At 51.7% G+C, this 26,949-nt stretch overlaps 1 protein-coding gene across 2 annotated transcripts in view; it reads right to left on the bottom strand.

Annotated features, from left to right (window-relative positions):
• Window positions 1-2,838: 2,838 nt before the first annotated feature.
• The window catches only part of EPHB2 (EPH receptor B2), a 184,316-nt gene continuing 160,205 nt past the window's right edge, over window positions 2,839-26,949 (bottom strand). The window contains exons 7-16 of one of the 2 annotated variants that reach the window (XM_057744188.1): window positions 19,584-19,746; window positions 17,271-17,379; window positions 16,184-16,251; window positions 9,602-9,724; window positions 8,761-9,008; window positions 7,594-7,809; window positions 6,581-6,730; window positions 5,335-5,528; window positions 3,682-3,837; window positions 2,839-3,138 (exon numbers count right to left, since the gene is read on the bottom strand). In XM_057744188.1, coding sequence (XP_057600171.1) covers window positions 3,030-3,138; window positions 3,682-3,837; window positions 5,335-5,528; window positions 6,581-6,730; window positions 7,594-7,809; window positions 8,761-9,008; window positions 9,602-9,724; window positions 16,184-16,251; window positions 17,271-17,379; window positions 19,584-19,746 — 1,536 coding nt within the window. In that variant the 3' untranslated portion in view covers window positions 2,839-3,029. The remainder of the gene's footprint in view (window positions 3,139-3,681; window positions 3,838-5,334; window positions 5,529-6,580; window positions 6,731-7,593; window positions 7,810-8,760; window positions 9,009-9,601; window positions 9,725-16,183; window positions 16,252-17,270; window positions 17,380-19,583; window positions 19,747-26,949) is intronic. The other variant, XM_057744178.1, reaches the window with a different exon arrangement.

The raw sequence follows: 26,949 nt of genomic DNA, 5'->3' as shown, positions 1-26,949 counted from the left end.
GCAGCGTCAGTGGAAGGCGCTTGGCAGCAGGGCCTACCCTCCCCACTGAGAAGCAAGAGGTGGTGGGGGGAGCTGCCCCAGCAGCGGGGAGAGGGGAGCATCTGCCTTCGCCCGGGACAGTCACAGCGGCGTCTGTTACCCTGAAGTGGAGACAGAGGGTCTGGGTGGCACCCTTACTCTTGAGAAGCAGGCACGTGGGGGCCCAGGACCACTGAAGACTCAGGCCCTGAAGGGTGGATGGGGCAGACGTGCTGGCTAGCAGACACCAGCCTAGCGGCTTAGGACAGGAAGCCATCTGACAGGAAGCACTGAGTGCCAGCCCCCTGTGGGGCCCCAGAGCAGTGGGGGCCGGGCTGGGGAGACGGAGTTGATCTAAAGAGCATCAGGGCAGCTCCCTCCAGAAGGTGACCTTGTGTGCCGGGACAGCTGCCACCCGTGCTGGGCATCTTTGGGGCACAAAGGGCAGCTGGCTGGGCCAAGGCTGGCCAGTTCGTGGGAAACCAGCCAATGCCTTCCCTGTGGCTCACTCTGCTGTTCCCCCCGGGGGGCCCATGCTCCCCTCTAATCCCTTCCTTCCCTTCGCATCTCGGGCTCTGAGAACAGGTGAGTGACAGACGACAGGCTGGTTCGTGTTGGATGCTTGTCTGACCGAGGGGCCTTTAGTTGACCACCGGCAGCCTGAGTCTTTCTCACTGGTCAGCCTCCCGTGGACAAAGGGAGAGGTCCTGAGATGTGGCATCCTTGGTTTCCCCTCCCCAGGCTCCTCGTTCCATACAAAGAATTTTGATTGTATGTGAGTAGAAGCCCCTCTGCTCAGAGGATAATTAGAGTTGACCAGAATAAGATGATAGTACCTGTGGCTTTCACTCGGGGTCCATGGGTTCTCTGGGACCCACACACTCCATCATCGCTCACTTAATACCTGGGCCCCCTTCCTCTGGCCCAGAAGAGCCGAGTGCACTGCTGTCAACTCCCTGCCCCTGATGCATTCTGCAGTGGCTCACCCTGATTTGCAGGGCATCAGACCCCAAGTTCTGAGCCACTTCTAACTCGCTTCTTCCGTGGCCTGCGCTTTTGACAAGCCAGAGCCAGAGAGGCCACATGGACCATTGGTGTCTTCCATGTGTTCTCCCAACCCCGGCTTTCTAGAACCCTGAGGAAGGAAAGGTCCCTTAGAAGAGCATCATGGGTCACCTGACATGTCCCAAGGGTGCCAGGGTCTCTCTTGGAACTTACAGAGAACAGGGGTCATTTTCTAACTAAAGCATTTATTTCCATTCAATTCACTAACCGATTGTTCCGCTCAGGTACCTGCATTTGTTCACAGCAGAGAGTCTGTGGCCAGACCCCTTGGCTGATGGTTTTCCCACGGCCAAGACCTTCAGACCTGGGCCAAGGTCTGGTGGAGGGAAGGAGGTGGGAAAGAAATCACACGCTTTCTCGCCAGGGGAGGAGAGGCACACTCCTGCACATGGTCTGAAGGTGACGCTCGGGAGGGCTGGGGTATCACAGTGAACGATCCGGGTCCTGGCCTCTGATGCAGCCCAGCTCAGGCTCCCAGAGACAAACTGGGTTCTGGCCATCTGAGGGCACTCAGGAACCTCGAAGGGCCCTATTTGTCTGGAACGTACTGGACAGACTGGGACAGAAGGAGAGTGGAGCAGTGGGCCGAGGCTTCTGACCCTGGAGCCTCCACTTCCTTCTCAGTCTGTTGCTTTCAGAAACAGTCCTGCCTGGGATGCTCCTCCACCTTGGCCCCACCCTCCACCCAAATCCCACTCAGTCTCTGAATGGCCCAGATGGCCCTGTGGCTGTGGGCTTTGGTGAGGCCTGGCAGCAGGTGGGGACTCTGTGCAGGGGGCAGGAGGGAAGGGTTTCAATGAAAACCATATAAAAAATCCAGAAATGTGCATATAAAATCTCGCCCTTGGTGTATTGCCTAAGTCAGTAAGCAGAAAGCACCTTCTTCCTGGAGAAGGATCAAGTCCTCAAAAGGTAGGAAATGTCAAAGTGTCACTTCATTGTCATAAAAAAAAAAAAAAAAAACAACCAACAACCCCCCCCCCCACCCAAACCAAATCCACCCCTGACCAAAATACCCCCGAGTCCACAAATTGCTGTAAACAAACCCAGATGCAGGAGCAATCCTTCTCAGTGGCAGTCGTAGCTGATGGCAGTCACTGCAGCATCAGTCCTCCAGGTGGGGGCTGGCGGGAGTGGGCGCCCAGCTGGGCCGGGGCCGCCGAGCTGTATGTGTGACGTGGATGTGGAGCTGCAGACCCGGGTGGGGGTGGGGGTGGGGGGCGGCCAACCTCAGGAAGGCTGACCTTTCTGGCGTCCCCATGTTCTCCCCAACCCAGGAGGACAAAGTCCCTTTTCAGCCCCAGGAGCTGACAGGAGAAACAAGTCTCTTTCATTGGAGTTTCTAAAATATTCTCCAAAGACAGAAAAATTCTTCCGTTTGCCCAGTGGCGGCGGGATTGGATTTTCCCAGAGTGGTTGTGAGGGTGGCTGCCCGTCGCCTGCCCATCCGCCCGGCGTGTGGCTGTTGAGCGAGACCTGGAAGAACAGCCCCAGGGACAGGAGAGGAGGGTGGCCCCTGTCTCTCCCCTTCACATTTGTTTTCCTGAAAGTGTTTCTTGGCTCTGGCCAGGTCACCTTCCCAGAGGGAATTGGAGAGAAACTGCTTTTGATCTCCGATTGGACAAACTGCGTGGATCTCCCAAGCCCTTTCTTTTCCTCCAAGAACAATGATCGCTTTCCTTATGAGAATCCTCTTTAAAAAATATTCCTTGTATTTCCCGCCCCCTCCCAGGATCTATTTTCTTTTGTCCCCCTTCCCTTTTTTCCATCATCTGAAGTTGCACATGTTCTTGGTGACATCTCATGGCTGGGGCGCTGCTTGGTTCTTCCTGTTGCCCGTGGCCTCCTGGCAGGTGGCTGACCCTGCGGTGACGGAGAACCGTGGCCGGCATGTGGGGCGGAGGGGGTGGGGCCTGGAGGAAGAGGTGAGCCGAGGCAGGTGAAGGTCAAACCTCCACAGACTGGATCTGGTTCATCTGTGCCCGCATCACCTGGATACTGTTCAGGATTTTTTTCTGGTGACCAGCCAAGGTGACCCCAACCCGGAGAATGTCCCTTTGGGAGAGAAGCACGTGTGTTAGGGAAATGTAGGGGTGGAGGGACTTTGTCCAGGTAGAGCTGCCTGGGCTTTTCCAGGGGTTTCCTGCTAGAGAGAGCAAGAGAGGAGGTGAGGGGCCTGGGGGAGGGGGTGGCTGTCTGGAGCTGCAGTGAGTGCATGTTGAGATGGGAGGAGCACGTGATTGGGAGTCAGGGCACCTAGGTGCACATGTCTCCTCTGCTATGGGGGAGGAGAAGGGAGCCTGCAAGTACCCACGCATTCACTTTATATCTCCTTTGATCCTCCTACCACTCCCCAGTTTACAGAAGAGAAACCTGGGGCTACAGGAGGTTCTGTGAGTTGCCCAAGGTCACAGCCAGTGGGTGGCAGGAGACCTGCGTGTTGATGTGAACGTGACTCCGCACTGGCCATCTTGCCCCTCAGTCTCCTGTGTCCCTACTGGGACACTGTCTATTCCTCACTCTCCAGAGCCCCCCGCTTGGTGGGATGGGGGGGGGACGGGGGCTGATGGCGGTGGGTGGAGGCGGCCGGGCACTTACTCCATCATCATCTGCGACACGACATCGAAGGAGGTAAAGCCGGCGCTGGCGAAGCTCTCCTTGTACTGCCCCATCTTGATGGCCTCCAGCCACTCGTCCACGGTGTTAAAGCTGGTGTAGTCGGGGATCGTGCGGTCCAGCAGTGGCAGGTTGATTCTGGGGGTGGGGGGGGGGCAACAGGGACGGTCAGGGCACGTGCTGAGCTGGGGGTGAGGGCAAGCACTACGCCTGCAGGCCGCATGTGTACCTGCACGCCTGCATCCGTGTGTGTGAACGCAGGTGAGTGTGCGCGTATGTGAACGTTTCTGTGTGAGAGCGGGAGTGGGTGTCAACTCACATAAATGTGCACATATATATGTGTGAGTAGATGAGAGCGAGTGTGTGTGCAGGACTCAAAGCTGGCGACCTGGAGAGTCTGGGGAAGCCTCTACGGGGACTGCAGAGAGGCTGCACCACAGTGGGGAGGCGGGAGACACTTCTCCACGCTGCTTCTTTTGAGGAGGAGGGATTTCAGCTGGAGTAACTGTGCTGATTATTTGTTGTTTCCTTCCCCAATGCCATGCTCTCCTTCTCTACCCTGGTGGTGCTACAGGGAGCTGATCTTGTGGACTGTGCATCTCCAAAGTCCAGACAAAACTGGGAATGACCTCCTGGCAGGCAAAGTGTGAAATGACCCCTCGAGGCTAAGAGCTCAGAGTGATTTTTATCCAGAGAATCAGGAGTGGCTGATGCAGGGTCATGATCAGGAGGGACAGGCAGAGGCAAACGTGGAAACCTCTTGGCCTAAGAACTTGGCAGGTGGAGAACTTGGGCCCAGAGAGTCTCTGGACACGGCCAGCCCTGGACCCAGAGGACCTCTAGCCGGATGCCCCTCAGAAACCCTGTGTGATCAAGGGTCCTGAAGACTATGAGTGTGCAGGGCCAGGACTGGCCTGTTGAAGGTGCCTGGGCAAGGCAGGGGTGGCTGCAGGCCTGACGGAGGGTGCTTTGAGCCCACTGGGAGAAGGGAAGCACCAGGATCATCGGAGCTAATGCACGTCCAGCTGGGCCAGTCTCTCTGATACATGGATGGCAACCCGAGTGTGGGGGTGCACGTGCATGTGTTTGTGTGGTGAGTATGTACTTCTGGATGTGTGTGCTCAGGTACCTATGGATGTGTGTAGGTGTGAGAGCCTGAGAACAGGTGTATCCATGTGTGTGAGGTTGTGTGTGGGCATACATGTGAGCGTTTGTGCTCAACTGTGTGTTCATGAACGTGTGTAGGACTGTGGGTGTGTGTGTATGTGTGCGTGTGTGTGTGCACGCGTGTGGGCCTGGCTGTGTCGAGGAGGATGCACATGCAAGTTAGAAGGCCCAGGTGTAAGTGTGAGGGAGGATGCTAAGTGATGAGGAAATCTATTCATCAAGATTCTGACAATTTCTTTTAAAAGTTGTCTTCTCTGACCACGTGTTTTTAAAAGGTGCTTCCTCTACTACCCAGATTGGGCTTCCTTTTCCTCCTCGGGATAGTCTGCACCCTGCACCCTGCACTCTGCACCCCAAGGCAGGCAGCCTCCCAACAAACACTAGCGCTGTCCTTCCTCATCCCAATTCGGCCCTACCAGGAGGCGGCGGGGCGGGCAGAGCTGGGAGAAGGGGCGGGGCAGGCCGTACCCGGAAGAGAGGGGCGCCATGGCTTTGAGGCTGTTGGGGTTGCGGATCATCTTGTCCAGCGTGTTGACGATCTGGCCGAACTTGGGCCGGTGGTTGCGGTCCTTCTGCCAGCAGTCCAGCATGAGCTGGTGCAGCGCGCTCGGGCAGTCCATGGGCGGTGGCAGCCGGTAGTCCTGCTCTATAGCGTTGATTACCTGGCGACAACACAGGGGCAGGGTGGGGCTGGGTGGCTGAGGTAAGAGCATCTGCTCTCTGGCCTGGCTCATCTTGCCCCCAGTACCTTGCAGGACAGACTATTTGGTTGCCATGGCAACTATCTCCACTTCCTGGAGGCAGCCCCAGTATGTGCCTTACCTGGGTTCCCGCCATCTGTAGCCTTAGTCTGGCCTGGCAGCTGGGTGTCCGCTCCCCCTCACCCAGCACCCTGAGATACCCTCTGCCTCAGGGGCCACCAGGCTGACCCTCCTGTGGGCAACCCCACCTGGCTCTAACAGAGGTTAGGGGAAAGGAGACCCAACACCTCTCCAATCTGTCCTGCCCCCAGGGCCAAATTCATCTTCCCCAGCTTCACTGTGGGAACCTTCCCTGCTCAAGTATTCCCTGTTCTGGCATTGCCGCAAATCCAAATTCCTTGGGTTGACTTTGGAACACGCCATTATCGAACCTCATCGACCTTTCTGACCAACTCTCCACTGCTTCCCAACACGACCCTTCATCATCCCACTTCTGGGCCTTTGCACAGGCTGTTCTTTCCACTGGAAGCCCTCACGTCTCCAAGTCCCACCTGTCCGTGAAGACTCCTGCCTGATCTTGCCCACATTGCCCTTGCCTGATCACCTGAGGGGCTTGACACCTGCCTTCTCCACTTTAGTACCTGACCACACATAGCACCTGATAACTACATCTGGTTCCCAGAATAATTGTCTTGTCTCCCATATGGGTGGTAAACACCTCTAGGGAAAGATATGGTCTCATTCAGGGTTGGCCGCAGGTGACAGCAAGCTGAAGATTTGCTGATTTGGGGATGGGTAGGCCTTTCCTACTCTTGACCCCCCCACCCCTGGAGAGTCCAGGGTCCTGTGCAGGTGTTTGAATTAACCAACATCGGGCTGGAAACTGCCCTGGCCCAGGATCTCAGAGACCTTGCTCCTACCCCTTGAGAGATGGGCAAAAGGCCACGAGTTCTGGATCTTCCCCTCCCCTCTGGCTGTCCAGAGAGGCTCTGCCCACCCCCTTGGAGACTTACATCCTGGTTGGTCATGTCCCAGTAGGGCCGCTCCCCGTAGGACATCACCTCCCACATGACGATACCATAGCTCCAGACGTCACTGGCTGAGGTGAACTTCCGGTACTGGATGGCTTCTGGGGCCGTCCAGCGGATGGGGATCTTCCCACCCTGGGGAACAGAATGAGGGTTAGTGGGTGGGAGGCTGAGCCGCATGGCCTCTGCTGGCAAAGCTCCCCACCCTGCGTCCTGTGCTGCACAATCGTCCCCCAGACTCACCTTGCTGCTCTGGACCTGCAGGCTTTTGCACACGCCTTTCCCTCTGCATGAGTGCCTTTTCCCACTCTGCCATCTGGTAACCTCCTTCTCATCCTTGAAGTCCCTCTGCAAGTCTTCCCCTGAGTCCCAAAGAGCTGCTGATGCTTCTCATTCCTACAACTGTGCACTCTACCTCCCCATCGGGAGGCCCTTCTCAGCAGAGAACACTACTCCTATCATTTGCCTACTTGCCTGGCTCTTGAACCATCTCTGAGCTCTTTGAGGGCAGGGACTGTGTCTTATTCCTTTCTGCTTAAAACTCTTCAACAGCCCTACCAGCTTTCAGGAGAGAGTCCTGAGCTTGGGCAGTCAAGGGTCTCCGCAATCCGGCCCTGCCTACCTCTCCAGCATGGTTGCCCACCACTTTCCCCGACAGCCTGTGTTCCCGTCCCGGCTCCCCATGGGAATACGGCCTCTGACAAACTTTTACTGGCACCTGGCTTTCAGCTCAGTTACCGCTCCCTCTGAGCAAGCCTTCCTCTGCCTCCCAGGGCTGATGTGTAACTCACAGCCCCATCACTCTGTGGTGCTCGCACATCTGTGTTCGCCAGCCTGTGAGCTCCACGAGGGCCGAGAATGTGGTTTATGTTACGTCTCCAGGGCCTAGCACAGTGCCTGGCATGAGCAAGTGTTGGTGAAAACGCATTGCGGGGAGAGATGGATGTCTGCCTTCTTTCCTGGCCCCGTGACTCCATTGTTTCCTGCCTCCATCTTACCAGGGCACTGGTGTAGGTGGGGTCTGAGGTATCATCCTCCAGAAAGCGTGAGAGCCCAAAGTCAGACACCTTGCAGACCAGGTTGCTGTTGACGAGGATGTTGCGGGCGGCCAGGTCACGGTGGACGTAGTTCATGTCCGCCAGGTACTTCATGCCGGCCGCGATGCCCCGTAGCATGCCCACCAGCTGGATGACTGTGAACTGCCCATCATTTTGCTTTGGGAGAAGTGGAGGAAACACAGAGTAAATGGAAGGACATGAGTCAGATCTCTAGAACATTCTCAGAATGGGAAAGCAGAGCAGCCTGCTGCCCTGGCCTGGGCTCCCTGTGGGAAGGACTCAGATGCTCAGAGACCTTAGAGAGGCCCAGGAGAGGCCAGTTTCAGGGTGGTAGAGAGAACATGGACTCTGGAGCTGGTTTGATTCTGGCTCTGCCCCTTGCTGGCTGTGCAACCTTGGACATGCGACCTACCCTCTCTGAGTCTCAGTTTCCTCAACTGTGTGTTAAATGGGGATAAGTAACATCCACCTTCTAGGGGTGTCAGAGTTCAACAAGAAGGTACATGGAAGGCACCTAGCACATACTAGGTGTTTAATAAATATTTGTTAAATAGCATTCAATGGCATACTTCTGATTCCTAGTCAGTGATCTTTATCTAGCTGGTTGACTAGGATCTCTTGGGGGGCCTAGAAACTGTCCTCTGTTGGCCTTGTGCTCTGAACTCTCTCCCTGTATAGCTTTAGGGAAATCCAAATCTGGTGAAAACTCTGGACTAAGGGTCTAGAGGCCTGGTTCCAGTCCTGGCTCTCCTCTTGACCCTCTGGGTGACCCTGGGCAAACTCTACTTCTCTTAGAGCCTCAGTTTTCTCTTGTGTGTAATGAGAAGGCTGGCTAAGAGCTTGGAGGGGACAGATTTCAGGTTGTATGCCAACTCTGATCAACTGGCTGTGGTTTCCTGGATTGAGAAGGATTCTGAGATTGCTTCTGGGTTTAGTGGGAGAGAGTCTGGGATTTATTAGCAATGCCTGCCGTGGGTAAAGGAATGGAAAGTGGCAGCAAGTCAGTCATTGTTGACCTAGATCTTTCCAAGACCCTTTCAGGCTCTGACAGTATAAAGCTCTGTCCACCACTCCTTTTCCTGCCCCACCACTCCTGGCTTCCCCTACCCGGAGGAAGGAGTCCAGGGAGCCGTTCTCCATGAACTCAGTGATGATCATCACGGGCGTGCTCTTGGTGACAACACCCTCCAGGTGGATGACGTTGGGGTGGTCGAACTGGCCCATGATGGAGGCCTCGCTCAGGAAGTCCCGGCGCTGCTTCTCAGTATAGCCCGACTTGAGTGTCTTGATGGCTACAAAGATCTCTCTCTTGCCTGGCAGCTTCAGGTGGCCGCTGCATACCTCACCAAACTCCCCTGGGACAGACACACCACAAGAGGCAGGATGTCACTTCCAGGAGGAATGCCACCTCCCTGTTCCCTGTAACTTCTGCTCCTGGGGGCCTGCAGGAGCTTTTCCTCCTCAATGGTCAGCTCATCCTCCCAGACACAGAACCCCTTTACAGAATGCAAGGGCCCAAAAGAGTCTCAGCCACCTTCAGGAGTTAGAGTAAATCCTTCATGGCCATCCTGTGGTATTTGGCTGGGCGTGGGGTAAGGATGTAGGGGAACCTGGGGAGATGGAGTGAGGGACCTGGGCTGAATGGTGGGAAGGACAAAGCACTAGACTGAGTCCAGAGACCTGGGTTCCAGATCTATCTCAATCTCTGACGTGATATGCAAGCTCCTTCCCAGTCCTGTGCCTTAGTTTCCTCATCCGTTGATGAAGTAGTTTTACTCGGGTGATCTCTGAGGGCCCTTTCACCTTGGGTATTCTGAGCCTTCACGCCTTGGAGGGTCCTCTGAGGCTCCTGCCCCACATCCTACCCTCTACTCCAGAAGTACACACTGGGGTGGTCCCCTGACCTATGGCTGAGGCTGTGGTACCCGGGAGGGTATCAGCCACCTACCTGCTCCGATCACCTGCTCAATTTTGACACAGGAGATGTCAATTTCCTTGGCAAACTCCCGCACTGCCTCATTGGGGTCCTCGTAGGTGAAAGGGTCGATGTAGATCTTCATGCCTGGGGTCACTGGGAGAGAAGACCAGGCTCAGTCACGTGCACAGAAACAAGATGTGGACAAATGGAAACGTGAGAGCCAGTCCCTCTGTGGAGGGAAGTATACTCCCATGTGGCCCCCGTAAGAACTGGGCAACCCCCTGCATTTCACTGGACCTCTCTGGGTCTCAGCAGATGGGTACTGAGCTGAGTAGAAGGGTGAGGGGAACAGAGAGGTCAGCAGCGATAGCAAATAGGTTCTAGTTTTTGTTCCGACTCTAACTGATCAATAATATCTTCCTGGAACAGTTAAAAGACTGTTGAGATTGGTTAACAATGTCTGTTATGTGTGTGGGCATGAAAGGAAAGAGGCTTATCACTTGTGATAGAGAATCAGCGGGTGCAAAGTAAAGGAAGAGGAAGTCAAGAAGCAAGAGAGAGAACTGGAACAAAAACAGAGAAAGAGCAGGCAACAGACTATGTTCTTGGGCTTCTGCGAAGGAGATGTCCCTGCCTTTCAAGGCCTACCTCGAGCCTCCTTTCCCCTCAGGAGACTTCTTGGCTGCCTCAGCCCTCCCAGGCACTGGAGGGGCTGCCTTCCAAGAGTCTGAGTACCCACGGCTCCCGGGCCCACCTCCCGGCTCCCCCTGCTAGCCAAGTCTTAAACCTTTCTGCATCTCAAATTCCCTGGTGATCAGCCTGAGCCTGGACACGCAGCATGTGAATTTGATTCCTGACCTGATGCGGATTTTTAAATTTCGATGCAGAAAGGAAGATTGTAACTTGGATGTTAAAGACCCAGTTCTGACCCCAGCACTGAGTCAGCAAAATACTTCGAAGGAAGGGAAAGATGATCCATTCCCCATTCCCCCTCCCAGATAACCAGTCTTCCACTTCTCCGGCCATCTGGCCCCCACCCAGCCCGGGCCTCCCTCTGGCTCCCCAGCGCCCTGCCCACATTCTCCCACTGCTCTAGGAGTCGGGAGCTGGAGTCCCAAGGCCTGGCTGGTTGATGAGTGAGGCCACAATCCTGCTCAGTTGCGTGACCTTGGACGTGTTAGTTGACCACTTTCAGCCTCTAATTCTGACATTCCAGTAATCTAAGAGCTGGAACCTCTAACACAGGGGTTGGCAAAATGGCCCACTGCCTGTTTTGTAATAAAGTGTCATAAATAAAGTTTTATTGGAACACAGCCACACACATTCCTTTGCCTGTGGCTGCTTTCACGCTACAGTGGCTGAGTTGAGCAGTTACAAGAGACCATAAGGCCTGCAAAGCCTAAAATATTTACTGTCTGACCCTTTATAGAAAAGCTTGCCAACCGCTGTCCTAACACATTAGTTTTATTTTGGATTATTTGTGTGGGTGTCTGTCCAGCCCTTTGGCCAGGGTTTTCTTAATTTGGGTCTGTGAACCACTTGGCAGTCCCAGGATGGGTTTGCTGGGGCTGCTGAAATGGAATGCATCTATTATTATTGTCTCTTTGAATTAGAAAAGTAATTTATGCTCCTTATAAATAGTTTAAAAATTATGTAAATAAATACTGTTGGAAGTAAAAGTTCTTCAAAAATCTATCCCTGAGCATAGATTTTTCTTCTGGATTTTTCTATCTTGTAATTTTATACACACACATGTGTTTCTCTGGCCAGAGGATCCAAAACTTTTAGCTGACTCAGAGGAGCCTGAGACCCCAAAAGAGATTAAGAACCACCATCTTAGACTGTGGGAGCCTGGGAAGAGGGGGATGGGTGCATGTTTTTTCTCATTCCTTTCTCCCTGGCACGCTGCATAACATCTACATACAACAAACACTCAGTGTCTATAGCAACCAGATGACAGAGAAAGAAGAAGAAGAATACCGGTTTCTACATCCCGGGCCCTCGGTCTGTGCCCGACACTGTGGCAGGCTCTTCATATCCATAATCTCGTCTCCTCCACCCAACAGCTCTGGAGGAAGGGATCATTGTTCTCATTTCACATGTGAGAAAACTGCAGCTCAGAGAGGCTAAGTAATCTGCCTAAGGCCACACAGCCAGCAAATGGCACAACCAGGATTTGAACCCAGGTTTGTCAGAAAGGAGCCGAGGGCCAGTGCTCTTAATCACCATGCTCACTGCCTCCTGGAGGAAATCCACCCATATCTGGTGCATGTGTCCTCCTCCTGGAGTATTCAGCTGTGACTCCTCCTTCCCCAAGGCAGCCCTCCTCAGAGAGGGGGCATCAGCTCCCTGGAGATGCTCTCTTTTTTCTATAATTTTGGAATGTTTACAGACTCTGAAAGCTCTAGGAGGCTGTGAACTCCAAGTTATGAGCCCTTACTCTATAGTGTTTACTCTGCAGTATATGTGAGGGTGGTATACAGTAGGTGCTTAATAAACACTTTTTGAATGTATGGCTTTGAGCGCAGCCATCCCTGCTTTGGTGACCCTTTGGTTTCGCCTCACCGTTAATAACACTATTGGCTCATAGTTTAGAGTAGATTCATCACGTACCAGACCCTGTTCTAGGTACTTTATAGGTATTGACCCAGTTAACCCTCCCTAACAATCTTCCCCGGTAAATACTATTATTAGGCTGAACTCTATGAAACTGTCTATATTTGATTGCTTCTGACCTACAAAAATGACAGTTTCATTTGGTCCAACCTAATATCATTCCCTTGTTTTTGATGAAGAAACTGTGGTATAAGAAAGGTTAAATGACCTGCCCAAGGGGATGTGGACACAGCTCATAAGTGGCAGAAGTGTTGTTTGAATCCAGGTTGTCTGGCTGTAAAGTCTACACTTAAAACTGCCAGGCTACCAGTTTATTCTGGGTGCTTCCCCAGCCTGTGTCTTGGGATACAATGTGAGCTCCTTGTGGCCAGAGCCTTGTACATGGCCTGGCTCCCAAGAGGAGCATTTGCTCAACTGAAGCTGGATGAGGACCCCTGCAGGTAAGAGTCTTCAGAGAATATTGGGCTGCTGTTTGGATAATTTATGACCATCAGGGCCACCAACTGCCATCCTGAACCCACATGGGAAATTCAGAATGAGGGAAGGAGGATCCAGGCATCCAGAGACCTGGATTTGAATTCTGGATCTGCCAGTAATAATGGTCACAAATAAGCAGCTTTGTGAGTGTGAATTCAAGATCAACCACTGTATTGATCTGGCTGTGTGCCCTTGGGTAAGTTACTTAACCTCTCTGTGCCCCGCTTTTTCATCTACAAAATGCAGATAATAAACAAATCCCCTACCTCATAAGGGGGCTGCAAAGATTAAATGAAAATCTTTTTAAAGGGCTTAGTACAGTATTTGGCAAATAGAAAGCAATGAATAATTGTTAACTGTTATCACGAAGAGTTAATATTAAATTATTATTAAATATTACTATTACAAAACACTTTAATATCTATTAATTCATTTAACCCTCATAACTCTGTGAAAGAAGTATCATTCCTACTACTTCCCATATAAAGATGCCAAGGCTCAGAGAGGTTTGGTGACTTCCCCAAGGTCACCTAGCTGGCCTGTAGCAGAGTATGGCTGAGAAAGCAGGTGAGTCCCTCTGGCTCCACATCCAGGCACCACAGACCTCGGTACTCATTCAGCACCTGCTGAATGATGGAAAACATGAGCTCGTGAGGGTGACTTCAAACCAGTCACACACATACCCGGGCCTCAGCTTCCTCCTCTGTCCCAGCCACAGAGGATTGCTGGTGCATATGCGATCACAGGGCTGGCAGTGCTTTGAGAAAAAACAAAAACCAAAATCTTGCTCAGATGCAGGGAGTAGGAGCTTGAGCTTGAGAATGTGTGGATCTATGAACAACACATTCTATTCTGGGGTCTATTTTTAAAATAAATCCCTGCTGTCACCTGTTTCCTTGTTACTGACTCACGCTCTAAATAGTGATGCTCCCAAATGGCTCCAGGTGATGAAGTGTGTGAGCCTGTCTTATTCTAGCCCAGAAGGGTGTAGGTAGCATGGTGTGGCTCAGTATGTGCGCTCTGGAGCCAGACACTCTGGGTTCGTACTGCAGCTTTTGCCCTGCACAGCTGTGGGACCTCTCTGTGCCCTGGTTTCCTCTTACCCGAAGTGGGAAATTATCAGGATTAAATGAATAAATACATGTGAAGCATTAAAATAGTTCTTGGCACACAAAACACAATATGTTTAAGCTGCATCTACAATCATGATTTTATAACCTGGGGAATAGGATGGGGTGATGGAATTTATGACTTTTATTTTTAACATACAGGTGGATTTTTATTTCTATGTAGTTAAATTTGTCCACCTTTGTCTTGTGATCCTTCCATTGCTTTTGTGCTTAGAGAGTGCTTTTCCATCCACATATCAGTTAAATAGTTACCTAGATTGTCTTCTGGAAATTTTAATGGTTTAATTATCGTTACATTTATGTCTAAAATGATTTTTAAGCCCAGGAACTTTTACTTCAAATTAAGTCTTACCCAGAGGCTTAATATCGAGAACTCCTTGGCTCTACTCTTTCTTGTATGCCCCGTATCCAGTCCTGCAGCAAATCTGGTCGCTCTACTTCCAAAGTGCGTCAGAATGCAACCCTTTCCCACAACCTCCCGCGCTGCTGCCCAGGTCCGGCCACCATCATATCTGCCCTGGATTATCCCAACAGCCACCTCAGGGTCCCTGCTCTGTCCTTGCCTGGCACAGCCCAGCCCCTCCAGTCCATGCTCCACACGGCAGCCAGAGAAGTCCTGTGAAAACTGTAACTCAGCGCACGTCAGTCTTTTGCTCAGACCTTTCTAGAGGCTTCTCATTTCACTCAGAATAAAAACCAAGGCCCTGCAACAGCTGATAAGAATGTGCATGTCGTGGCCCCTCACAGCTCCTGCTCCTGTCCCCTCACTCTGCTCCAGCCACACTGGCCTCCTGGCTCTTCCTGAACTTGCCAGACATGTTCTGGCCACAGGGCCTTTGCACTGGCTGTTTCCTCTGCCTGGGATGCTCTTCTCTCAGGTTCTATACAGCTCACTCCCCCAGCTCCTCTGCACCTTTGTTCAAAGGAAGCCCGCTCGGTGAAGCCAACCCCTTCTCCTCTATTTAAAAACACAGCCCTGGGCTTCCTAGGTGGCGCAGTGGTTAAGAATCCACCTGCCAATGCAGGGGACGTGAGTTCCATCCCTGCTCCAGGAAGATCCCACGTGCCGCGGAGCAACTAAGTCCGTATGCCACAACTATTGAGCCTGCGCTTTAGAGCCTGGAGCCTGTGCTCCACAACAAGAGAAGCCACAGCAATGAGGAGCCTGCGCACTACAACGAAGAGTCGCCCCCACTCACCGCAACTAAAACAAAGCCCGTGCACAGCAAAAAAGACCCAACACAGCCAATTAAATAAATAAATTTATAAAATGAAATAAAATAAAAACACAGCCCTGACTCCTGCAGCTCTCAATCACCCTGCTCTACTTTGCTTTTTTCCCACGGCATCATCTTCTGGTGTACCATATGCTTTACTCATTTATTGCATGTGTTTTTAAAAATTCCCTGTCCCTCCCACGAGCATATAAGTTCCACCAGAGCAGGGATATTTGGTTAGTTTACTTGTGTGTCCCCAGCACCTAGAGCAGTGCCTGACATACGCAATGGGCCACAGCAAATATGTGACAAACGAAGGAATGTGCTGGTGACCCCGCCCTCACGTGGTGGCCAACTTAGGAGCCCTAGGGCACCCCACTGAATACAGTTCAAGAACCTTTCAATATATGGGACCCATTTGGAATTCCTGTTTGCTGAGTGAGCCACATCTCCCCTCCCCACACAGGTCATTGGTTCTGCCAAGGTCACATGGAGAGGAATCTGTGCTCTGCTCGGACCCCCGCCCCCCAGTGGAGGGCACATCTGCTCTGGCCGTGTCTGACACATGTGCCCCCAACCCTGGCCTGAGGTGGGGTGGGACAGTGAAGGAAATGGGGGCACTGGGTGGGGGAAGAGGCAGCAGAGGCGGCACAGCAGTGGGCTTCCCGCCTCCCTTCTCTCCCCTCCCAGGCCAGAGCCTGGAGTCCTCACCATCTCACCCAGCTCATGCATTTATTCTGCAAATCTGTATCTAGTGCCTGCTGTGTGCTGGGCAGCCAGCTGGCGCTGGGGAGGCAGTGGTGAATGTCAGGCACAATTTCAGGTCCCCAGGTGCCCCCACCATAATGGTGGGGAGACAAGGAAACGACCATCACCATGCGGCCAGGTAGGGCGGTGCTGTGCAGGCACAGACGAGGGCCCTAAATCCAGGGTGGGATCAGGGAAGGCTTCTCAGACGGGTTTGTATAGGATGAGGCCTGAGGGAGAGTGCGTTACCCAGGGTAGAGAGGGGAGAGTGCTTCAGGCAGAGGGAACATCACGTTCACGTTCAGGGAAGAGCTTGACATTCGGTTTGACGGCCGCATGGGAGGAAGAGTGACAAGGCTGGAGAGGTTGCTGGGGGGCTGCCAGTGAAGGGCCCCGGGGTGCCAGTCCCGCTGGGGTATACGTACTGTGGCCACTGGTGTAGTGCTGCAGCTTGTCTGTGTACTCCGAGTCAGCACGCTCAAACCCCCGTCTTCTGGAACAAGAGCAAAGGGCTGGAGCCACCTGGAGGCGCCCGGGGAGCTGGGAGCCACAGGAGGTGATAGGGAGAGGGTGGGCAGACCCTTGAAACCACCCCCTTGCCAAGCAGCCTCACCCTCCCTGGTCCCTCCCAGCCCTTCCCACCTCTCCCACGTCAAGTTCAGGCTCACTATTTCCCCTGTCCCTTCTCCAGCCAAGTCTTTTTTGAAGAGCAAAGTCATCTCTGGCCATGGCCCCTGGCCCCAGAAACCCAAGGGCTTCTGTCCATCTGACCTTATTACCTAGTCTGTTCTAAAGTGGGGAGCTCTTGGGAATTCCCTGGCGGTTCAGTGGTTAGAACTCCACCCTTCCACTGCAGGGGGCTTGGGTTTGATCCCTGGTTGGGGAAATAAGATTCTGCAAGCTGTGCAGGACAGCCAAAAGAAAAAAGAAAAAGAAAAAAAAAAAAGGGAGCTCTTTAAGGAAGAAGGGAGAGTCTTTGCATTAAGCGCAGCAGAAGTTTGGGAACCGGTCCCATTGCCTGCCTTTTCCTATGCTGTGCCAGCCTCTTGGGATGCCCTTTCCTCCACCTCTTCCTACCTATGTCCTTTCTCCTTCTTTGCAGCCACCTCAGCCAGGGGGGCTTACCCGAGTTCCTCAGCCTGCTTACAGCCCTATTCATGAAGGGGCCTGCGCTAGAGCAGAAAGTGGGGCGATCTGTACTCCCTCTCCACCATCCCCTGGCTCCTGGCATCCTGCAGTCCTTCCTGCCCGCTGTTCTGAGATGTCCCTTCATGCTGAAGTATTAGTGTCCCAATGTGCCACCTCCTCGAACAGTGGACTTGTCCAGGGCAATGCCTGACCCAAACGGATGGACTGCCAATATTTAGGCAGTGAGAGGCCACTTGTGGGTCTCCAGGCCACCTGAGCACCCCCCGCCTCCTCTGTTCACAGATGCTGTTCAGGAGTGGCGGAATGGATGGACAGCGCTCTTGGACAGCCAGGCCTGGACCAGGCTGGGAGGACACCACCCACCTGTTACACACGATGGCGATGACAACCACGGCAACGAGGAAGACCAGGCCAGCCGCCGAGGAGCCGATGATGAGTGGCAGCTTCTCCTGGATGCTTGTCTGGTACTCGGCTGGGGAGAAAGCACAGTGCAGCGTTCTCAGCCTGGCTCTGGGGGTCATAACCCGCTGCTTCCCCACCGCGCTGGGTCTCCTGGGACCCAGGCTCTGTCCCACTCCTGACAGAGCATCTGTCACGCTCAGGTGGAGAGCAGGCTGTCTCTCCCTCACAAGTAACCTTGGACAAGTCCGTGAATTGCTGCCACCCTCAATTTCTCATCTATACAATGGGCACAATTATGCCTCTATCTCAATGTTGATACGAAAATCAAGAATAATAATCAGCTGGTACACATACAGAGGCAGTTGAAAGCACAGACTCTGAAGCCCACCTCCTTGGGTTTGAATCCCAATGGTACCACTTACTGTCTACGTGATCTCCAGTAAAGTGACTTACTGCTCTGTGGCTCAATTTCCTCACACGTAAAGTGGGAAGTGTTGCAAACCATATGCAAAAGGTTAGGGGGTGTGATTCTGTTACAGGGAAGGAGTGAAGACGTTGGAACCACAGGTGTTTGTCCAGTAGCCAGACCTGCCCCAAGTGGGCAGGATTTCATAGGATTTTTGTGTAAAGCACTTAGAATACCTTGGAGCACGTAGTCAGCACTCAGTAAACATGAACAATTATTGTTTTTCAGTGTTTTAACTGTCGTCAGGGTTAAGTATGTTTTGTATCTTGTGTGATTCTCAGAACAGTCCTAGGACATACTGCCTATAATTATCCCATTTAGCAGATCAGGAACTGAGGCTTAGCAAGATCGTGATTTGCTTAAGGTCACGCAGTTAGAAAGTGACCAGTGCCAGCATTTGAACCCAGGTCTGTTCGATCCAAGGCCATGGGCTTAAGCGAGATAATGTGTAAAATGCACTCAGCATTGGTCCTGGATCTTGGAAACCACTCGGTGCTTTGCTTTCTCAAGGCCATCAACGTCTTCATTGTTTAAAATTTTATTATTACTACTTCTCATTGCCTCCACGACCAGACAGAAGCTTGCTGGACTCAGGGACTAGATCATTTGCGGGTGCTTAACACCAGCACATATTTGCTGAATTAATGAAGACCTTGGAACAGTCCCCCAGTCCCCAGGTCAGTGACCCTCATCCAACATGCAAGAGGACCTAGAGAGGTGAAAAACGCTGGCCCTGAGGAAGAGGGATTTTATAGAGGAAGTGAGTACTAGATGATGGAGCTATAAGGGAGGATTTTTGTGAGAAGACAAGAATTCAGGGGTCTAGGAGCCACTGAAATATTCAACCAGGCAAAGGCTGAGGCCCATGCCCAGTGGTTGAAGCAGATGCTAAGAAGTGATGCTTGAGTCTGGTCATAAGTATTCTGCTCTGGAGTTTTGCTCATTGGGGAAAAGGGCCCCAGACTCACAGCAATGACGGCTACGATCTTGACTACTATCTGGTGAACACTAACTACGTGAGACCCAGCGCCAACCCTGTGCTAAGGCCTGTACATTTACCCCCCATCCTGACCCTGGTTTGATGGCGAAGATGATCACGGGTTAGTTGTCAGCATCCCCATTTGTAGATGAGAAAATTGAGGCTCAGAGAGGTAAGGTGAGTTGCTTAGGACCACACAGCTAGAGCTGAATCAGCACTGCAACTTCCATCTCTCAGGCATTACAGCCCGCATTCTTTAACTCTGCTGCTTCTCAGAGATTATTAGAGCAGGAAAGGTACTTAGAGACCATGTGGTCCCAGACTGGAAGACACAAAGCACGTGGGCTGCAACCTGCCATTTTCTTGCCCAGGGAAGACATTACTAATCCATCCCAGCACTTCTTCCTGCTGAGCTCAGATGTGGCTTCAGAATTCTTCTCAATCCAACTGCAAGTCATTGGAGTAATATATGGATAAAATATGTTTCCTCTCTCAGACTGAATATGATACTTTCATTTTATAGATGAGAAGAAACTGGACCAGGGAATGGACATGGCTTGCTCAGAGTGGTTTGCAAGTTGAGGCTGAGCTCCCAAGGGTCCTGGGAAAGGACATGATGGTAACAGAGGAGTCCATAGAAACACTACCTCTATATATGACTGTGCAGTTTGTATAGTGCCCAAAGGTTCTCAGCCAGGAGGGAGGGAGGACTGATATCTAGAAGAGGGGGTACCTTTTCTAATTTGCACAAAGGCAACTTATAGGAATGGTGGCCCTTGTTCTATTTGTAGAGTCAACACCCTCCTCCTGCCCTCTGTACCCTGCTTACCTTCTGTCATGGTCTGGAAGTACATCTTGCCACTGTAGCGCCCGTAGCCTGCCACGGTGCGTGCCCGCACCTGGAAGACATAGATGGCGCCGGCTTTGAGGCCCTGCACAGTGACCGTGTTGGTGGGGCTTTTTATGGCTGTGGCGTTGTACTCACTCAGCTCCTGCCGAGGAACAGAGAAAACAGTTAGTGAGGTTGTTGCCCCGAGTCCACCACCCATTCCTGCCACTTGGGGCAGGTCTGGCTACTGGATGAACATCTGTGGTTCCAAATTCTTCACTCCTTCCCTGTAACAGAATCACACATCCTAACCTTTTGCATATGATTTGCAACACTTCCCACAAAAGAAGGCAGAGCATATTTCTTTGCCCCACAGATGCTGAATTGGTTCATGTGACTTGGTTTGGCTGTTGGAGTATTCTAGAAGACGTAATGCAAGTTGAGGCTTTACATGTGCTTGTTGATTTGACCTGGTCTCTTGTGCTTCTGCCCTCTGCTATGGTGAGGCTGAACCTGGATAACAGCTGGTTCCAGAAGGAGAAACATGTGAAGAAGACCTTGACCTAACTCCTAGGCTGAAATAGTGCCACCTTAGTTGACCCACAGACAAAAACCTATGAGGAAGAAAAATAGCCACTTGTTGTAAGCCACTGGATTGTTGGAATTGTTTGTTCTGCAGCATCATCTCAATAACAGCTGACTAATACACATATACTGATTGGCCACTGTGTGCAGAGCCTGAAGACTAGACTGTGAGTTCTTAGAGACAGCAGGGAGAGGGCCCACCTTATTCACTTCTGCATCCCTGTCCTGCCCCATGCCTTGATGGATTAAGTGGAAGGACCCCTGTTCAGCCTCAGCACACTTGAGTGAGGCAAGAATTAAGGCCCAGAAAGGGAAAATGATGCTCAAGGTCACATGCATCATTCAATGGCTGCTTTGGGACTCAAACAAACTCTCCTGCATGGAGCCACCTCTAATACACATGCCTTTGGATACCCAGCACCTAACGTTCCCTCGTTTGAGAAATGCAAAATGCCAATTCTGACCTGATCACTGCCCAGGGTGACCTGAGGAGTCTGGGGACAGGACAAAGATCCAGCTGCTGCAGTGGGAGGGGGAAAAGTGCTTGAGTTGATGCAGATGTTTACCAGCCTACATGGTGCTTGTTCAGTTATCTGTCAGCTACCCAGCAAACCCTCCCCAAATACCCTCTTTGCAGTAGGCCCTGGGTTGGGCACTAGGGACCCACAGGGGGTAAAGCAGAGGCCTTGCCCTCCTTGAGGAGCTCAGTTCAGTTAAGCAAATGGTGTGGAGATCTTAACCCTTTGAGGAACATGAACCCTTTTGAGAAACCGATGAAAACCTATGAACCCTTATGCAGAAAAGTGCACACCTGATTGTACATGTTAATCATGTATATGCCTGGGTACACAGAGCCCTTGAAAACTCTCATGAAACAATTAAATTCAGTGCTATTACAGATAATAGTTGTAACTACAATCCTATTATGTAATTATACAACATGGTACTAATGTAATTACAATGTTATTATAGTGTAGAGGTTAAAATAATGAACTGGAGCCAGCCCTTCCGGGTTCAAATCCTGACTCTATTACTTACTACCTTTGTGATCTTGGGCAAGTTCCTTAACTTCTCTGTGCCTCCTTTTCTTCATCTGTAAAATGGGGATGATCATAATAATAGCTACCTCAAAGTGTTGTTTATAGAGAATGGAATGAATTAATATATATGAAATGCTTACATGAGTAGGGTAAGCACGATGAGCCCAGGAGCATGTGATCTGGGTAGGGATAGCAGATGAAGTCAAGGAAATCTCCCTGGAGAGTGGGGGCAACTGGAATGGGATCTTAAAGAACAAACAGAAGTCACCCAGGTAAACAAGCGGGAGGGCGTTCCTGGGAAGGAGCAGCAGGTGCAAAGGCAAGGAGCTGAGAAAGAGCTTGGGATGTGGGGGTAGCAGCAGAGAGGAAGTGTCTTTTCCTGAGCCAGAGTGCCTGCCTCCTCTTCCAGGAAGCCTCCTTGACTTCCCAGCTAGATGTGCCTCCCCTCCACTGAGCCCTGGAGCATGTGCTTTCGGTGCCATAGGAGGGGGTTTCTGCTATGTCCTGTTGCCCTGGGCCCAGGCTCACCTCACTGTCTTGACTGTAAGCACTGGAGGGAAGGGGCTGTGTTTTGTTCCCCTGTACTAAGCATAGGGACCTGATGCAAAGTCTTTCCTCAGTGGCCTGAAGGCCGTACTCCTTAGCCTGGCATTCCAGACTCTCCATGACTTGGCTTTTGCCAGTCTCTCCGGCCACATCCCCAGGGTCCTCCAGGCTCCAGCCACATAGAAAAACAAAACAAAACAAAACAAAACACCAGAATGATCAGCTAAATCTGAATTTCCGCTAAACAATGAATAATTTTTTAGTATAAGTACATCCTGTGCATTCCTTGAGACATACTTATACTAAAAATATATTTTAAAAAATTCAAATATAACCTGGTGTCCTATATTTTATTTGGCAATCTGACCTTACCTGGACACTCTGAGCCTTTGCAAGTGCTGTTGCCCTGTCTGACATACTCTTTCCTCATGTGCCTGGCAGTCCCCTACTTATCACTCAAGACTCAGCACGAGTACTGCCTCGGCTGGGGAGACTTCCCAGATGCCCCAGCCAGAGACTGCAGGTCCATTGTCCCCTCTCCCACCCACTCTTCTGATATAAATGTGTCTTCTCTAAAGCCTGTGGGTTCCCTGGGGCAGGGGCCTTGTCTGGTTCATCTCTGGGACCCCCAGGCTAGGCACATAGTATGTGCTTACTAACTACTGACATAATGAATGAATGTTAAACTGGTAAACTATAAACCTGGGATGAACGTTAATCTATGAACCTGGGACGCAGTACCAAAGTTTGCCACTAGGTGCCGCTGTCCTACATGGGATCTGCTCAGGCTTGAAAAGGAGATTGGATTCTGCAGACTGGGTGGGTGCCCATTTAGAGGCTGGAAGTTTTAAGCTTCTGATTATATGAGGGAGATGGGAGGAAACTGCTGGTGGCATAGATGCCTCGGGATATTGAGGCACTAACCTGAGTGGATCTCTTCTCTAATGCCAGGCACAGGACTGAGCTGGGGACTGGAAGTCATTTCAAATGCCAGTTCTTCCACTTCTTTGCACTGTGACCTTGGGAAAGACCCTTCTCTTCCCTGAGCCCCTGTTTTCTATTCTGGAAAATGGAGCAATATATGCTAACTTTTCAGGGTTGTTGTGAAGATAAAATCTGATCAGGTAGTGCCTGGCACATTGGTGAAGCTCGAGAGCTATCAATTCCTTTCCCTTTCCCCTCTTTTTGAAGTTCCATTATCTGAATAAAGATTAAGCACCAGAGAATTCCCGGAAGAGATTTAGTATGAAATCCACTAGTACTTAGTTTGAGTCCTTATGCCAGTGGACCAATGAGGCACTGGGTGCATTTCTTAAGCCCTCTCAGCCTCAGTGTTCTCATCTCGAAAGTGGGATAACACTACTATATACCATACAGGGGGATTGTGGAGATTTAATAGGAAAAAATGGGTAAAGCTTTTAGCATCGTCTCTAGTACACATAAAGACTGAGTAAATGTAGGCTACCACCATCATTGTCACCATCAACACGTGACAAAGTGAGCCGTCACCAACGTTCATTAAATGAATGAAAGAATGCGAAGGTGAATGAAGGAGTGACAAACCTCTCCATGTATACACTGCTCCACGTACACTGGGCAACAACCTGAAAGCAGCCTGGACTTTCATAGTTCACCCCCTCCTCCCCCAGCACTTGCTCCCTCTGTCTGGAATATCCTTCCCCTTCACTTCTACCAAGTAGAAGTTTCTGTTGAATAAACACATAAATCTATGTGGCCTACGAGGGCCCATCCACCTCACAAATGACTCTTCTTGAGCTCTTGGGGAGCCAAAGGGAGCGTGAACCTGTGTGCTCTGGGGCAGCTGCCAAAGGAGGCCACCTCCCCTGGGAGGCCAGAACCAATGGAAACGGCCAGCCCTGGTCTGGCTAACACCATTCGTCAGCGGCTTCCAGAAGCCTTCCAGCAAAGTGGTTGTCAGCTCCGGGCTCCGGGCAGACTGGGAAATCCCAGTGGAGCTGGGGAAAGGCCAAACAGAGAGCTTACTCCAAAAGAGCCCTTTCTAAAGAAGGAAAGGAGGAGTGGGAAGGACGACGGGGGTGGGGCCCACACGGGACTGCAAAGCTCAGTTCCTAACTTCCTTACCTGGGAGGATCTGGAGCGCTCATTAAAGAAATCAATTGCGGGCACCAGGAGGATTCTGGAGTGCTAGGTAAGAGCCGGCTGTGGACTTATCAGAAATAAATCTCACCACTAGCAGCCCGGCTGTCCCTCTGCAAGGACGGGGCTGACTCAGGAAGGTAGAGGTGGTGGCTGGGATGTCACAGCCTTATCTGAGAGCTCAGGGACAGAAACCATGTCTGATTCTCCTCTTACCCCTCTGCTGGTGTCTCCTCTGACACGTGCATCAACAACTTTTTCTTTCTCCCCTTAAATCCTGCCATTCTCCTGGGTCCTATCCTTCCACTTCTGTGTTTCTTCTGCACACTCTCCTGTCTGTTCTTGGCTCCACCTCCCTACCCCTGGCAAGCACCACGCCTACACCTGCAAATCACAAACCCACATCTGCCCCCAGGAAAAGGCATCACCATCCACTGGGAGTCATCCTTCACACTTCCCTGGACCCCTGAGTTCCAGAATATTGTCTGAATTCGTCAGCTCCCTACCATCTCTGCTGCCAGCCCTCCAACTCCATGACACCATCATTTCTCACTTGGTGTCCCAGGAGAGCCCCATGTTGGGTCTACCCATGTCCCTGGGAGTCTATTCTCCACATGGCAAGTTATAGGAATCTTTAAAGTAATAAGATCACATCATTCCAGAACCTCCTGATGGCTTCCCCTTGCAGTCTATTCTCCACATGGCAAGTTATAGGAATCTTTAAAGTAATAAGATCACATCATTCCAGAACCTCCTGATGGCTTCCTGTCATACTCTATCAAATTGAATCCAGACTCTAACAGCCTGGAAGGCCCACCACAACCCAACCCTGCCTCCCTCCCCAAACTCCTCCCCTACTGATCTCTGCCTCCTTCATGTCAATCTCTCCCTTGTTCTTGTCACTCTTGCCACTCTCGCCTTCTTTGTTCCCTGAACGCAGCTAGCACATCCCCGCCCCAGGGCCTTTGCACATGCTGCTCTTGCTACCTGGAATGACCCTGCTTTCATCACTTGTCTGTCTGGGTAACTCCTAGCATCTTTCAAGGCTTGGCTCAAATGTCACCTAAATGAAGACTTCCTCTCACTCTGCCAGGACTATGGGCACCTCCTCGGTGGCCCCATGAAACCTTTGCTGGCCCTTCTGTGGCTTGTAGCATACCTTGTCTAATGGCTATTTGCATCTGAACCTGTCTTTTCCCTTGGATGCTGAAGCTCCTGAGGCCTCTAGGCATGTCTGGTTGCTCTGAGTATTCCTGGCATCCAGCTCAGGGTCCTGTCCACCTCTTAACCGTCATCTGAGAACATCCCTGGGAGAAAACTGGGAGGCAGGAGGGCCAGGCAAAGAGCATGGGCACAGCTCCAAATCTTTGCTCTGCCACATAGCAGCTGGGTGCTCTTGGACAAGTTACACAACTTCTCTGTGCCTCAGTTTCCTCTCCTGTCCAATGGAATGAATAGCACCACCACAAGGATGAATGAAATAACAGAGGTGATGTGTTCAGCATGTAGTGAGCACTCAGGAAATGTGAGCAGGTGGTAACTGTGGCTGCTGCAGGGCCTGCTGGTCCTGCCACCCCTGGCAGGAGCCTAGGGATGCCCGGGCAGTGGCAGAAAGTAGGGCAGAGCTGCCTCCCTGTTCACACCTCTGTCAGCCTCCCCAGCCCCTCCCGTCTCGGTAGGAAATGGGTCGTAGGCAGGACCCGCGCTGGGATTTCTCATTTCCGCTCCAGTCTTTGGGGACCAACACTTTCAGTTTCATTTAATCATAAAGCTTCTTAATTAGTTTTTTTTTTTTTTTTAAATTCTGAGCTGCTAAGCTGTCCCCGCCAGAGGGGGTAGAAATGCTGGCTTCTGCAAAGCCTGGGACTTCCTGGGCCTGGGAGCAGCTGGTCCAGCTACCCTGGATGCCCAGCTCCTTCAAGGCTCTCCAGGGCCCAGTGAGGGTGGAGCTGCTTCCTTCACATCATCCCGATTCAGGCCATCCAACAACAACTCACCTACTGTGTGCCAGGCATGGGGCACAGAGGAGATAAGCAAGGCCACGGGAAGGGATTCACTCAATTACTGATCTGGCCAATATTTATCAAGTGTCTCTTCGGTGCCAGGCCCAGGGTGCTGGGAGAAGGTGGTGAGCGGGACAGATGTGGTCCCTGGCCTGTCGGAGTGCATTGCCTAGAGGAGGGGATGAGTAAGCAGACAATCACAAACCAGCTGGGTGAGGCTGGAGAGGTGTTTGCCAAACCTCCAAGATTCATCAGAGCTTGGCTGACCTAGGAGCTAATAGAGTGGAAGGGCTGGGCTGGGCCTCAGAAGGCGGAGCTCCAGCAGGGCTGGCTGGAACTGCTTCCCCCCTCTTCCTCTCAGTCATTAGGGAGAGCTTTTCCATCCTTTCCTGTTTCCCAGTGGGCTCACCCTCAACTAATGCACTTCCTACAGTCATTTATACCTTAGTCTGAATGACAGCCCAGTGACCCCTTTCCCGGGGACAGTCTCTGTGGCTATTTGGTGCCTCAGGGAGCAGGTAAAAAATGTCATCAGTCAAAAGGGAGAGTTTCCTGGGCCTCTGATGTCCAGCTACTCTGTCCCCCACCATCTCTGTACTATGCAAGCCCCACATTCAGATGCGCTGAGCTCACCTGGCCTTACATCATGCAGCCTTTGCCCACCGAGAAGCAGACAGGGCAGAAGAGGGAGGAAGGGAAAGCACACTCATCTCTCCTGAGGACCTGCCTTCTCTCCTTGACCTGCACAGCCCCCACGTGAGAGAGGCGGTCTCATTTGTATTTGACACAGGAGGAAACTGAGGCTCAGAGAGAGAAAGATGCCTGCCCAAGGTCACACAGCTGGTTATGGATGGAGCTGGGATTTGAACCTACAGCTTCTCGTTCCTCATCCAGTGCTCCTTCTTCTATACCAGTGGCTTCCAACCCTGGGTCCCTGAAGGGAGTAATAAGGGTCTGATTTAAAAGCTCAGAGGGAAATCACTCTCTCCTCCATACAAAGGGCACTCAGGCAAACGAAAACAAGTGTTTTAGCTGGAATCAGAGCAACGCAGGAAGGAAGCTCCACCTTCCCAC

Source organism: Hippopotamus amphibius, chromosome 1 (assembly GCF_030028045.1).
Source record: "Hippopotamus amphibius kiboko isolate mHipAmp2 chromosome 1, mHipAmp2.hap2, whole genome shotgun sequence".
Lineage (NCBI taxonomy): Eukaryota > Metazoa > Chordata > Mammalia > Artiodactyla > Hippopotamidae > Hippopotamus > Hippopotamus amphibius.
The sequence above is the reverse complement of the archived record's forward strand: the minus strand, read 5'-3'. Positions and strand labels throughout refer to the sequence as shown.